Source organism: Xiphophorus maculatus, chromosome 13 (assembly GCF_002775205.1).
Source record: "Xiphophorus maculatus strain JP 163 A chromosome 13, X_maculatus-5.0-male, whole genome shotgun sequence".
Lineage (NCBI taxonomy): Eukaryota > Metazoa > Chordata > Actinopteri > Cyprinodontiformes > Poeciliidae > Xiphophorus > Xiphophorus maculatus.
In genome coordinates this window covers 5,309,162-5,324,184 of record NC_036455.1, presented here as the reverse complement: position 1 = coordinate 5,324,184, position 15,023 = coordinate 5,309,162, and the positions used below count along the sequence as shown (strand labels likewise).

The 15,023-nt window shown below is 38.0% G+C and overlaps 2 protein-coding genes across 2 annotated transcripts; both read right to left on the bottom strand.

Annotated features, from left to right (window-relative positions):
• Positions 1-1,440: 1,440 nt before the first annotated feature.
• LOC102216899 (GTPase IMAP family member 4-like) lies at positions 1,441-3,684 on the bottom strand. The gene is made up of 2 exons (XM_005796501.2): positions 3,622-3,684; positions 1,441-2,544 (listed from the first exon to the last, which is right to left on the bottom strand). Exons 1-2 carry the CDS (start codon positions 3,650-3,652, stop codon positions 1,631-1,633), a joined length of 945 nt encoding a protein of 314 aa, XP_005796558.2. The 5' UTR covers positions 3,653-3,684; the 3' UTR covers positions 1,441-1,630.
• Positions 3,668-14,988, bottom strand: LOC102217149 (GTPase IMAP family member 4-like). The gene is given in 6 exon segments (XM_023345290.1): positions 3,668-3,684; positions 5,520-5,670; positions 6,482-6,540; positions 12,459-12,647; positions 12,650-13,447; positions 14,946-14,988. Coding segments are annotated over 6 exon segments (1,257 nt in total).
• Between the last annotated feature and the right edge of the window lie 35 nt (positions 14,989-15,023).

Sequence of the window (15,023 nt, the reverse complement as noted above, 5' to 3'; positions counted from 1 at the left end):
CTCCTATCAGTCACACATCCCAGGATATTTACACCTGATTCACCCTGCAGTTACAAACTGAAATATGTTCTTTAATGAAGATATTCTGCTATTAGTTGAGAATATCTCCAGGTGTTGTAGGTTTTTAATAGCGTTGTGTCAGGGTTGGGTTTTCTCTGTTGATTTGAGTTTTTCTGTGAGTTTATTTTAGTTTCCTGTCTCTGTCTCTGTGTTGTCCTTTCTACCCCTTGATTGTTTCCAGGTGTGTCTTGTTCCCTGATTACCGTCTGTGTATTTAATCCCACCTGAGTTCCTTGTTCCTCGTCGGGTCCTTGTCTAATCTGTCTCATCTCCTAGTCCGTCTAGTGCTCACCAGTTGCTACCAGTTTGAGAACTGTTGCTGTTACTCATCTGTGCTGCCTGGATTGTTTTCCATTTTTCATCATTAAAATCATCATTTTTCACTCCTACCTGGGTCCTCGGCGTCATCTTCCCTACTGCCGCCACCACAAATCATGACACGTAGATTAAAGACGCAGAAGGTGGTTGAAATCATCCTTTAGGAATTTCCCAAACTGGAAGCTACAATTGTAAACCAACTTCAGCTTCGTGAAACCAGTGGAGTCACCGAAGCTGCTGAGCTGCTGCAGATCCAGGTAATGGCAGGAAGAGCTGCTGCAGCTGCCAGGAATTGAACTTTGTTTTTATTTTCTGGAGCCAGAATTATATATATTTTTGTATATATTATGTATTTCAAATATTTAATGTAATTAGTAATTCTGTGAAGTGACGCAGGGTAAAGCCCAACCCACATATGGAGACCTTCCCTTTATAATTTTCTATTTGAATATCAGTCTGGGAATCATTGTGGAGACATTTTTACACACTTTGTGTGTAAACTATGTATTGTATTAGAATGAACCTGTTTGAACTGAACTCTGGTTATAAGTGGTCAAAATTAGGACTTGTTATTTTAAAGAGTCGTTTTCAGGAAGCATTTATGGTGAATTTCTGTGATATGAAGAAACTGTTAAACTTTAATGGAAGAATAACAAGTTTGTTCACAGCATTTTCTTAAAGGTTAGAAAGCTATTTAAAGGAGAAGGTTGGAATATGAAACCTGGTAAAACTGAAAATTAGATTCAACAGATAATAAATAAAAAATATAAATAGTTGGAATATTTTCCTATAATTAAACTGAATTTATTGATTAGATAAAGGTTTACGTGTCACATTTCATTCAGCTCTGCACAGGATTAAACAACAGAGCGAACAAGCCATTGATAAGATTTAAACAATGATAAAAGAAAAGTTATTAAAATTTAAACAATTACAAGAAATGTAAATAGAAAGAATGGATATAAGAAGCAGATTTTTTGTGATTACATGCTAGTCATAGATTTGATTCCTGCAAATGAAATTAATACATTAAGAGATAAAAACCAGACACTAATGACTAAAATTCACATGCAAACAATTTTAGCATCTAAACATCAGCAGAAATATTTTTAAAACAGTGTGAGATACAGAGGTCACAGCTGGATTACATCACTACCTGGAGCTTTAACTCAATTATCAAGACAATAAAGAAAAAATGCTGATTAGTTCAGCTTTATCCTCTGTAACAGCTGCCAGGAGACAACATCTAACCTCACAATATTACACATGGGTTGTAATGTTTCGCAAGTTCTTCAGCTTCTTCTCTAGCTCTGGATTCATACATGGCTTTCAGGTCAGACATTTGCCTTTGAAATTCTCTCGCCTGCATTTCCAGTATTTGCTTTGTCATGGTTTGAATCACCTCAAATTGACCCTTGAATACTTCCTTCATTTCCTGCATCATTTTCTCATATTTCTCTTGTATTTCCCTCTCCAGTTCTTCTTTCTCTTTACGTATTTCCTCTTCTTTCTCCTTCAGGATTCGTTGTTTCTCCTCTTCGATTTTCCTCTCAGCCTCTTGGAACATCTCATTGGTGTAGTGACTTCCTCCATTCCTGTCAACAATGGTTCTGATCGTCTTCAGCAGCTCAGTGACCTGAGATTTGTTATCTTTCAGCCGATTGTTGAAGACATGATACTGGCCGTTACATCTGGACACCAGATACTGGAGATCTGGGCTTCCAGACAAATAATCCTCAATGGTGGTGTCTTCAAGGTCGTCTCCACGGGTAAACAGAACCATGCTGTATCTGTCTGCTGCCTCTCCAAAGATTTCTTGAATCTTTTGCACTGATTGTTTTTCTTCTTCTGTGAATCTGCCGATTGCAACAACCACCAGGAAGATGTGGGGTCCAGGAGAAGCAAAGCTGATGCACTGACCAAGATCTTTTCTGGTTTTATCTTCTCCGAACCTGGTGTCAAACAGACCTGGAGTATCAATGACTGCAACCTGCTGTCCATCCACATAACTGGAGAATTTGGAGCAGTCAGCAGTCATGGATTTGGCGCTGCATTTGGATTCAAAGCATTTTTGACCCAGAATGGTGTTTCCAGTAGCGCTCTTCCCAATCCCAGTCTTCCCCACCATCACAATCCTCAGCTCATCGTTGTTTGTAATGTTTGTTCCTGTGAAGAAGAAAGTTTGAATCTGAATTAGAATCATCATGTTGTGCTCAGAGCTTCAGCCTCTGTGTGTCTGGAAGAAAAGAAATGATCCATCTGAGACCTTGGGAAGCATTGAGGGAATCAATGACATGGGGATAATCATACAGTTGAAACCAAACATTTCAAAACACCATACTGTCATGTTGATATTTGGTAGACTTACGATTATATTACAGCAGTAACACACTGACTATGTGCTACCTCTGAATTATAAATATTTTTAAAAAGGTAGGATTTTCTGATTCAGGGTCTTAATGCATCGATGTGATCTACCCTCACATTAAACAGGATATTATGATTAAATAATTTAGTGCATCACTTTGTACATAGAGGTAGAATTTCCTGACTAGGGAATTTAGCAGATAGACATGTGAAACAGGAAGAATATTCTGATGAAGGTTTGGTGCATCAACAGCCTTATGTACTTCGTAACTGTACTTCTGTACAGAACTTGTACTTCGTTACATCCCACCTCTGGTCTTAACTACATCAAATAATTGAATAATTTCTGGGTTTGACTTTGTTCTCCTTAAATCTGACTTTTTAAGCTAAATTTTAGTGGGTTAGATTTGTTTAATTAATCCAATGAAACAAACTATTTTAATGTTTTAATTACTTAACTTAGTTATATCAACTGGTTCCACTTCAGTAGGTTATTTAACTTGAACTTGAGAAAATTAATTTCCATCAACAAAGTCCAAGAACCTTATTAGAACTGAATAATATTGAATTAACTGAATTTACTGGCATAAGTAAATTCTTATTAGTTATTGTAGAGAAAACTTCACAGCATTAAACCAAATGAGCAAACGTCTAACGTGTTGGATTTACTGAACTGAATTTATTTGTCTTTACTTAAATTATTATGCAGAAAGTAAGTGTGTAATACTCACTTAATTAGCTAGGTTTAGTAAAACCAGTTGACATAACTTGGTTAAGTAAATTCAACATTTCATTTCTTAGAGTGTGTTTACACGTTTTTGTTTTTAGATATTTTATACATCATAACAGACTCAATATATAGTTAACCTGACTTACCAGAGTTGGGCATCTTGACTGTACTGTCCATGATCAGTCAGAGAGTTCAGTGTGACGCAGCAGCTGCAGAGAAGAAATTAATACACTGTGGAAACTGAACAGGAGTTTTACAGTCAAAACGATGATCCTCCTATCGTCAAAATGAAACTGGAACTGGAGCTCTGATTGGATCTTTCTGTTCAGGCTTTTACAAGAGTTTTAGTGCTTTTTTCATGCTTTACTTGGTGAACATAACCTTTAAATGAAACAAAGCAACTTGATGTATAAAACAATCAGTGGGATGTGAGTTTAATACACAATAAATATATAATAATAATAATAATACTGTTTGACTTTAATGTCTCAAAAGTTTTTCTAGATTTATATCCAAGTTTTCCCCTAACTCTCTCCTCCTCACAGCCTTAAAGAAAATGGCAGCTGTGTGGAAGAAACTGAAGAGAATTAATCTAAAACAACTTAATTATTTTGTAAATTATGTTCTGGAGTTTTGTCTCAGCTCTGTCCCTCCAATTTTGACAAACTGATTCATTCCTGTTGCTTGCATAACATTTTACTTTAAACAACTTTCAATACATTTCTAATTCACTCTAATTTCAGAAACCTCTGCACAACATAAATAGCTCAATTAATCCTTATTTTATGACTAAAACGCTTTGATTGTGTGCTCAGTTTCATTGTGTGGACATTCTTTACAACAGACAGAAATTCGTGGTGACGTTCAATTACTTACATGATGTGTTGCTATAGACAGTACATGAATGAATATTAAGGTTTATTTTACACTGAACTCAATAGTTAATATATTAGGTATCTTTCAATAACACTGAAACTCATTAGCAAAAATACACCATGACAAGAGAATTGTTCAAATTTATTTTTAGTAGAAAATTATATACATGTAAACAAGAACATTATAAAGAGATGATTTTAGCCAACAAAGTTGACTTTCTGCCTCTTCTTGCCCAGACTATAGGTTTTTATTAATGCTGGTGTTTAAGTCCAAGCTACTGGCCTGACACAAACAAGCAACAGGAGTCCAGCTCTACTTTGGCCCACCAAGCCCAGAGGAAGGTGAGGGTGGAGTCCTGGGCTGATTCCTGGTATCATGATGTGGCTTTAGGAACAGAACATTTCACATCACAGTGGTGGAAAAGGAACCAGAGCTGTTGTGAGTTACCAACAATGTAAAGCACTGTACTCCACACACAGGCTGAAGGACTCCTGGATAGAAAGGCCCCTGGTATGAATGAGTAGTGATACTCTCATAGCTATTGGCTCTCGAACAATCCAGGAAGTGGAGCAGCTGTTTCCACCTTTCTAAGGCAAACTAATATTTTTCTCTCCATTTTTTTAATTCAAAAGAATCTGCTCACTTGCTGCAGTCAGACATATTTAGAAAGTCTCTGTCAATTGTTAAGACTTTGTCGAACCGAAGGGCAGTAAACAACCAGAATGAAGTTCATTTTGCAGTGAAAATGATATTTAATGGTGAAATAATCCAATACAAAAGTCCAAAAGCCAGGCAGCACTGCTGAGCGGAAGACCAGGGCTCAACACAGGTAGCGACAGGTGAAACAAATGGACAAGACAACGGACTGAGAACACATCAGACGAGGACCCGACAAAAACACAGAGACACAGGTGACAATAAATACACAGGAGGTAATCAGGGAACGAGACACACCTGGGAATAATCAAGGGAAAGACAGGACAACACAGAGACTCAGAAACACAGAAAACTCAAAATAAACACAGAGAAAAACACAGACCATGACAGTACCCCCCCTCAAGGGCGGCTATTAGACGCTCAAACAAAATGTCCAATAAACAAAAACACAACCAGGGTGGGCGGAGGGGCGCTGGACAGGGGGCCAGAGTCCAAAACAACAAAAAACAACCCAGCAGAGTGGGCGGAGGCACAGGAGGCCGACCATCGTGGGAGGTCCGGCGGGCGTCCGCGGCACAGAAAGCAGAACCCACAGGGGAGGTCCGGCGGGCGACGTCGGCTCGGGGGCTGGGCCGCAGGAGGCGACGGTAGAGCTCTGGGGCCTAGTGGAGGCGGCAACGAGGAATCTCTGGGGGACTCTGGAGGAGCACTAGGAGGCTGGGACTCGGGAGGAGCAGTAAGGGGAGGAGATTCAGAAAGAGCACAAGGGAGTGACGAGGGAACACTAGGGGGCGACGAGGGACTACTGGGACCACTATGAAGTGACGAGGGAACACTTGGGGGCGATGAGGGAACACTGGGAGCGGAGACTGCAGCGGGGGCACACTACAATGTGCACTGCAAACTTAAGATGCACATTGTAATGGTTTATGCGAGTTTGTCCGCCTGAAGTGGTGTTTAAATTTGGGTTAAACATGATCGGATTGACAACAAATGGATAAAGTTAACGGGAAACTCTCTTATGTGTGTAATAAATTTTATTAATAATTAACTTCATTCTGGTTGTTGTTTATTGCCCTTCGGCTTGGCGGAGTCATAACTGCAAACTTAAGATGAACTCGATTCACTGCAAAACGATCACATGCAATCCAAACTCAAGATCACACCAAACAGGATCAGGTCTCAGATATTTAAGATGAACAGCGACATGAAATGTGAGTATTCAGGAAGTGACCCAAAGACAAACAGAGGACAAAACAAACAAAATAAATGAAAAGTTGTTAGCCCGCCCTCACAAGTCCTAAGAGGAGACAAACAATCCTAACTGGGCGGACTAACAAAACAGAAAATCAAACTCTAAAAGGAAAGCAGGAAGCATTTATTAAACTGTAAAAACCAAAATACAAAAATTACTAAATGCTTATTAAATCACTTTAATCAAGTCAATCTTAAACACATTAAAACACTGCATACCTGCATTGCATAAACCAGCATTCTAAACTCAATCTTGATGTAGTAGATCTGGTGCAGCCCTACCAAATAAAGACAATATAAAACACAAAAACATACAATTCAATCTGATTAAAAGAGACAAATGTATAAGCCAACCTGCAGCGTTGAACAACCACACACACAGGTAACGCTGCCACCGGAACATCATTAATAATGCGGCCCTTTATAAAAACACCACATCAGCACAAACTTATTGAAGAGGATCAATTTAAAACAGTTTTCCTCCAAACCTGCCACAGCCAGCAAACAGTGTGGGCCCAACACACACCTGCTCTCACACACAGGAAATTAACACTTGGCCACCACCCTTCCAGCTTCCCTTTTATAGAAGCTCAAGCTGTGGAGAGTGCACACCTAATGGTGCCACCATTATGCATTGGCAACCCGACGATGTACCTAAGAAACTGTTACCCAAGAACAGAATAATTTCTTCTGTACAGAACAGGGCAGCCTATAAGGGTTGGAATGCTGTCCTGCAGTTTTCCGTGCTGACTTCCTAAGCTCCAGAGTGATGGCTGTGTCAATCTCCTGTGTGGATTCCTGGCCACAAAGAGGCTGAACATCAGAAGTTGCATCTTCAGAAATACCAACCTCACCATTCTCAGCATCTGGTTGAATCTCAGATTCAGGCAAACAGAGCAGCTACAAAACATTCTTTCACAGACAACATAAACTTTTAATCATTCCTACTCCTCCACCTCATCTCTATGCTGTAACCCAGTAGATGAGCTGGTAAATAATTTATGTAGATTTATAGCTTCACTATAATATAAATGTGGGTTGGTTTCCCCCTCGCTCTTCTATTTCTTTTCCACATTTACAATAAAAGGGAGCACTATGGGAAAAACACTGCAATAAACAGTAAACAAAAGTGAAATAAAAAAAAAAGCAACATGGTGGTCTGCATGTCTTAGCTTTGTTCCTCTGAGGCAAATATACTTAATTCCTGTTGCTCATATTACATTCTACTTCACATAATATATTCACACATAATCCTGATTTAACTGTCATTATATAGAATTTAGCTATTTATGAAAAGATTTTAAAAAAAAAAGAAAGATAAATCACACATTTGATACTTTATTTAACAAATATAGTATTTGGAATATTTGCTCTGATTATAAGTCCATTGTAATTTTTTTCACCACAGAAGAAATAAAAATGAATAAAAGCATAGAAATAGAATATCTGAAATTTCATTGGTGTTGAATGAGGAGAAATTGTTTAAAAAGTATTTTCCATCGTATTCTGATCTAGATCTCAAAAACACTCATCATTGCTATACACAAGATATGAATTCATGTGAGGCCCCGACTACAAGACTAAACATGTGAATGCACCCTAAGTTCAGTGCAGAGAGTTTCAGACCATTTTGTGCTCAAATTAAAATATTCAGTCTCACAGAGACACTGCTGCTTTGGAGACAGTTAAAAACTAAATCACAATTTATCAGTGTTTTCAAACTGGGTTATGATCGTAGCCCTAAATGTTGTTAATGTGTTTTATCTTTAAACCTTTTATGTTCTTTTAGTGCAGGGTTTCAGTTTATTCCAGTATAACATAAAGTTGCCTTTTCAAAGTATTATCTGAGCTTTCCTGTAAGTGGGCTACTAAACACAAGCTTGAATTGCTGCATCAGGCTTCTCTGCTTGGAAGAAATGTATCATAAAAGCATGTCTTTCTCCACCTTTGTTAAGAAAGGAGTGTTATTACTGGAACCACAGACTGTTCTGCACAAATCTCATTCAAACTCTTCAAATAAATTGACTGGAGAACAATTCAGCTGACTTACATCTCCCTTAATTAAGCAAATAAGGAAAGTTTTATGAAAAGTTATTATCGATTAAGAGACCTATCGCTAAATAAGGCAGCCACTTTTCTAATAAAATGCACAGAGAGGAAGATTCATTTTATTCTCTATTTATTCTCTTCCTTTAAACATGCATGTGGCCGTTTGCTGCTCCTACTGGGATACCTACATGGAGTATTCCCAGTCTTGTCAAACTAACTGCAAACATCATTGTGATCTGATTGAATATCTACATGCATTAAAGAAAGCGTCTTTCATTAATGCTTTTAAAGAAAGAAGAGTTCCTTGACACAGAATGTCCCTCAATGGAAGCTGTGGTCAGGGAACCCTTAACTCTCATATATTGAAGAGGAGCGTTTACTGGTAAGATAGAGGTGAATTGGCCAAGGAGGGGCTGAAGACTGATTAGTCGCTGTAGCTTGGGTTCTTGTGGGGTCACAGTTCCAGAGAGGTGTAGTCCAGAAACCAAGAAGCAATGGTGGAGGCCACAGGATGGTGATTGCATTGGAAGGCAGACAGGTAAGCAGCACAGACTTGGAGGAAATGGAGCGGAAAGTCATCAGTCATGGAACTAAAACCAGAAAATCTTTACAGGAGATTTTGAAGTTATGAAGAGAAACTCAGGCAGCAGAAAAGGGAACATCCAGAGTACTGCAGGAGTACCTGCAAGGAAATCACAAAGGTTAAGTTACTGAATCCAGGAACTCAGAGGGTTTAGAGAGCAAAGACTCAAAGGGGCACTTTGTACCATGGAAAGCAAACACTTATCCACAGAAGAACTGGCGAATGCTCCTTTCTTCCTCAGGCTGATGACTTGCAGGATTGTGTGATCAGGACCAGGGATCTACCCTCTGACAAGCAGCAGCCTCCTGGTTACTTCTGATGGATAACTAAAAAAACTACAGCAAAAAAAATAATAAATCCACTGTATCCAAAACTGATACAGTGATACAGTGTTCATGTCATACAGTATCACCAAGAGTCAGTGTGTGTGGAGTGGCACAACAGCTCATGTCAGCATGAAGCCTTTGTCTTATTGTTTCTTGTGCTCACAGCAAAATCTGAACATCCTTTTGGTGTGGTTGGGAATGAGGGAATCTTTGTATGCAGAAAGGAGATCCTACTTTTCTGGGGGTGGGGTTTGGGCTTAGGAGGGGTAACAGACAGTGAAACCCAGGATGTGAGACAAGTGACCTGTAGTTTCTTCTTTTTACTTACCTCAGTAAAGTAACTACATTAAATATATATATATATATAATATAAACAAAATTACACAATATGATTACTGCATCAAAGAAAATACAAAATAGATCAACAAAAATATAAACTAATTTGGCTAACATAAGACTGAATCAGCTACCAAATGGAGATAAATGTACATAAAAACACAAATTAAAGAAACTGTTGTCATTCAACAGAACATTAGTTTTACAAGATGTTAAAAGTTGTTCCCCGTCATGTTTTTTTTTAAAGACAAACATTATGTCCAAAACTCTTGTTTAATATTTTTAAAAGAAAATCTTCCTTTAAAAATGCTCAACACCAAAATTATGTCATATAAAAACCCCGCAGAGAGTAAAAGCTTGAGCACACTTCCTAATGATCTGGAACTTTGTTCACTGTCATTTTTCCATCTGTCACAGATATCGCCACTGAAATGATGACTGTCAGTGTTTTTATTTTTATCTTTAATGCTTTTAGGAAGATGTCAGTGTTTGCCGTAGCTGATTATTTTATTCTCTCCGTGTTAAGAGGAGAGCTGACTCAGAGATGAACTCTGTGTAACCAGACAACTGTGGTTACAGAAACTGCAGAGACCAAAACACTATTGAAGTTACTGCATATCCTTACCATATTGCAGATATCAGCTAATTCTGTTAAATTCAGTCCAGTCCAGACTGTAAACCAGCAAACTTTGCTTCTTTGTTTTTATGGTAGTTCAACCATGTTTGCCTTCACCTTTACAGCTTGACTATTGTTGCGCGCGTGATAGAATGATGACCTTTATTTTCCCTGGCAAGTCTTTTTTTTACAGGTATTATGGTAAATAATATAACATGGCCCAGCCTTAGTTATAGCCATGTGTGCCAGTGTAGCTAAGTCCCTGATCCCTGTTCACCCAGCTCTCTCAGCCAACAAACACTGACATGGTGGTAGGAGCGCCCTGCCACATGGTTTCACAATGTCTTCAGGGGAGGGAAGTAGGGATGAGTGCATTACTTACATATTACCCAAAAGAATTGAGAAATCCAGCGAGCCAAGGCCACAGTTCAGATATTGACAGATTTTTTTATTTCGGGGAGACTTTTAATTTTCATGTTTCCCACAAGTTTCACCGGTACATCTCTGTGGAGATTCCAACCATCTAAATTAGGCTGTTCCTGCCGGATCGAACTGGCAACTGCTTCAAGTTTGACTACACCAAAATTCAAATAAATAACATAATTACAAAATAACAAAAGCCAGCAAAAACATAAATAAATAAAATCAAAATCATTTTCTTTCAATATAAAGTTTATTAAAGTTTGAAAAAGCTGCAGGTGTGTGTCTGTTTCTGGTGAATAATTTGGTTAAACATGTTTGTTCAGTGAAGTTATTCTCAGTGGGTAGAGAATCAATTTCACTAAAATAAGATCATCAATGCCTCATAATGAAACTGCCCAAGTAAAAGTAAAAAGTACAACATAGTAAAAATACACCAGAAAGTAAATGTTTTCAGAAGGTAACCTTCAGTTATCTGGTGGCAAAAATGTAAAGCAGCGCTACAGCGCCCTCTAGTGGACAGTTTGAAAACAGGAGCAGAACAGTTGTGATCTCTGATGAAATACTTTATTGCAATAATGTTTTTCACATGAAACAAAACATTAAGTGATAACATTCAGTGCCACATAAGTAAATTTTGTACTTTGAGGAGTTTTAAAACTACAACATTAAAAGGAAAACATTGCATGATGTTTTTAAAAAAATATTTAGAAAAAAGCATAAAAAGTGTGAGATAGATTTGTATTTAGTCCCTTTTACTCCTGAATAAACCAGGTTATTTAGTCAGTATGAATCCAGATGTTTCAGCATCATGATCTTGGTTTAGCCAGATGATTCTTCCAGGTAAGTGGTTCTTTTCCACTGTCGCCACATGCTTGCCCATAATGTTGGACTGCTGAAAAATCAATAACTTGATAGAGTTCTCTGGTTTTCCTTAGATAGACCAGATGGACCATTATTTCCCAACTGGGATTACATGACAAAGTGTGGACTGTACTGGATTACAGACAGAACTGCACAAAGAAGGATTTGAATATAATAATCACACTGTACTAGAATAAACCTATTTGAAACAAACTCTGGATATTAGTTAAGTAGAACTTGTTTGTTTTATTTTAAAAAGTAGTTTTGAAGAGACATTTGTGGCAAATTTATATGACATGAACAAACTGTCTAACATTTAGTGGAACTTTATGTTTAGCATTGTTTTAATGTTTAACTTACTGTTTATAAAAAGGAGGTGGTGGTCTATAAGGAGTATGAAGTAAAATATGATTCAAAAGCTAAAATACTTAAAAATAAAACGTAAACATTTTTAATCTAACTTAACATGCATTCAGGCATTTTTCTTCCAAACAGGAAGTGTATTGAGAGACTATAATTGGATTTGAAGCAGCCTTAAGTGAAGATCAGCCTGCAATCTTCAAGATCTCCAACAACATTAAAGTCTGGCAGCTTCATATTATAGACAGTTAAGCTCTAAATGATTCAGGCCCATCTAGAGGTGCAGAGTCTATGATGATCTAAAATGGGTCTAAGCACCGTGTTCTTAGAAAACCTCACAAGAACTGTCCAACACGGTGCAAAGAACATCCAGGTTCTGGCTGAGTTTTAATGTCAAGATGTGGTGAAGGAGTTTTACTCTGGCTGGAGATTTTACTTCATTTATTAACACAATGAAAGAAACAGAATCTAGTTTGTTGTTTTCTATTCTCCATGTTTTATACTTAAGCTTTCATAAAGAAACTTGCAGTTAAAATTTGTTGTTTTCAGATTCTTGCAGTCGTTGTCATGTTTGTATGAGCAGCAAGTTTACAACTTTCACTGATTACAGTAACTTTTTAAAGAAACTTTTAACACGATTACCAAAGTGCTTTCCAGCTTTAATCAAAAGAAGGACAGGATTATTTCGCTCAGCTTCTTCTCTGGCCTTAGATTCATGCTGGAGCTGCAGCCTGGATTTTGCCTCTTGAATTTCTCTCTTCTGCTTTTCCTTCAGGGCTGCAAACTCTCTCTGTCTCTCCACCTCAATCCTTTCCCTCTCCTCTTTTCTCTCCTCTGCATCTCTTTTCTCTCATTTCTCTTCTCCCTCTTTTTCTCAGCCTGGAATTGTTCAAACATTCTCTGAATCTCTTCATCATACTTTTCTTTTATTTTTCTCTCCACTTCTTCTTTCCCTTTACGTATTTCTTCTTCTTTCTCCTTCAGGATTCGTTGTTTCTCCTCTTTGATTTCCCTCTCTACCTCTTGGAACATCTCATTGTTGTAGTGACTTCCTCCATTCCTGTCAACAATGGTTCTGATCTTCTTCAGCAGATCAGTGACCTGAAGTTTCTTATCTTTCAGCTTGTTGTTGAAGACATGATACTGGTTATTACATTTGGACACCAGATCCTGCAGATCTGGGCTTTCAGACAAATAATCCTCAATGGTGGTATCATCAAGATCGTCTCCACGGGTAAACAGAACCATGCTGTATCTGTCTGCTGCCTCTCCAAAGATTTCTTGAATCTTTTGCACTGATTGTTTTTCTTCTTCTGTGAATCTGCCGATTGCAACGACCACCAGGAAGATGTGGGGTCCAGGAGAAGCGTAACAGATGCACTGACTCAGATCTTTTCTGGTTTTATCTTCTCCAAACCTGGTGTTGAACAAACCTGGAGTATCAATGACAGCAACCTGCTGTCCATCAATATTACTGGAGCCTTTAGAGCAGTCAACAGTCATGGATTTGGCGCTGCATTTGGATTCAAAGCACCATCGACCCAGAATGGTGTTTCCAGTAGCACTCTTCCCAGTCCCAGTCTTTCCCACCATCACAAGCCTCAGCTCCTCGTTGTTTGTAATGTTTGTTCCTGTGAAGAAGAAAGTTTGAATCTGAATTATAATCATCATGTTGTGCTCAGAGCTTCAGCCTCTGTGTGTCTGGAAGAAAAGAAATGATCCATCTGAGACCTTGGGAAGCATCGCTCTCTGCTAAAATATTACTGGCCGTCTTCCATGTTCTTTCAACAAACAGTTAAGAGAGATGTTTGAGTTTCACCACTATTTACCTGCTATTGAAAATATTCTTAGACGTTAGTCTTTTATTCTGCAGCTCATGTGACCAAACCAGCTGAAAAGATGAAAAGTTAAAACTCTCAATGTTGTCTTGTACACAAGCTCTAGTCTGGTAACCCCAAGATCACTGGATCTTCTTAAAAATAGAGTCTCTGACAACAGTTCTTAAAAATATAGCAAAGGTAAGTTGACTGTCCAGGAATTACCCAAAGTATTTAAAATGTGCTAATTTTAAATACTTTGTGTATTTAAAATTAGCCAACAAAGGGCCAACCAGATTCAACAATTTGGCCCTTTAGTGAAACTGGATCCACTTTCAAGTCATGTTTATGTCACTTAATTTGCTGTACATCCTTAAGAAAATAAAAAAGTTTTTTGTTTTATTAGATAGTTTATCTTTTATGGTACCAGTAATGCTGGAATTAATATTACATAGGATGTATTCATGTTAGTTGAGGCAGTAGCATAAAGGAGAAGTTAAAATACATGCTGAGAGTGAAAGTCCTTGTTCAAAGTAAAGATATCACCGATTTCAAATTAAAGTATAAACGGGAGGCCACGGATAATATAGGAAATAGCGCCCCCTACATATCCAGAGTGCACTAGTCCCATTTCCAAATATGGTGTGAGACTGCCACATGGTCTGTTCCCGCCCCTTACTGTTAGCAGCAAACAGTAAGGGGCAGCAAACATGGCAGACCATTGCACTCTGGAAGGGGCCGATATTTCCTACATTATCCACGTTCTGCTGTTTTTATTTTACTTTGAAATCTGTGATAAATCTTCACCTCTACAAAGAAATTCTCTCTTTTATTTACTTTAGCGCAGCTCACAGCTCTTAACAGATCCTGTATCTTTCTGTGTACTTCTCTCCTTGGTTGCATCTTTAGTGGCCGTGCAAAACCTTTTACTGCTTTTTAATTGGATTTATGGCGGCGCAGAGACAAGCTACACTTTTACAGCAATTAATATACAAATTCAGATAAAGCTGCTTTATATTTGGTTAGAATGATTAAATTGAGATGAAGCTAAGGTCAAGAAGGGTGGGGCTACAGTCCTGCAATTATTTAATATATTTAGTTATAGTTTAAAAAGAAAAATATAAAATAATATCAAAATACAATCAGTGGTCATTTGAATATCACACAAGTTTACCCAAGAAATTAAAGTCCATGATTATATTGAAACATGAGGTAGAATAAGAAGAAAGAGGAGTGAAAGTGAAATGCATGTTTTTGTTGGTGGATAATTTCCACATCAGCACAAACTCAACATAAAGTTATCCTGACTTACCACAGTTGTAGGTCTTGTTTGGGCTGAACTTGTCGCTGGCCATGATCAGTCAGAGAGAGCAGTGCAGACGCTGCGGTT

What these genes read in the sequence shown, in the direction of transcription:
- LOC102216899 (XM_005796501.2), bottom strand. Translation starts at nt 3,652, where the DNA reads ATGGACAGTACAGTCAAGATGCCCAACTCTG. An exon ending in AGTCAAGATGCCCAACTCTG is followed by an intron (nt 2,545 to 3,621) that starts GTAAGTCAGGTT and finishes TCTTCTTCACAG; the next exon opens with GAACAAACATTACAAACAAC.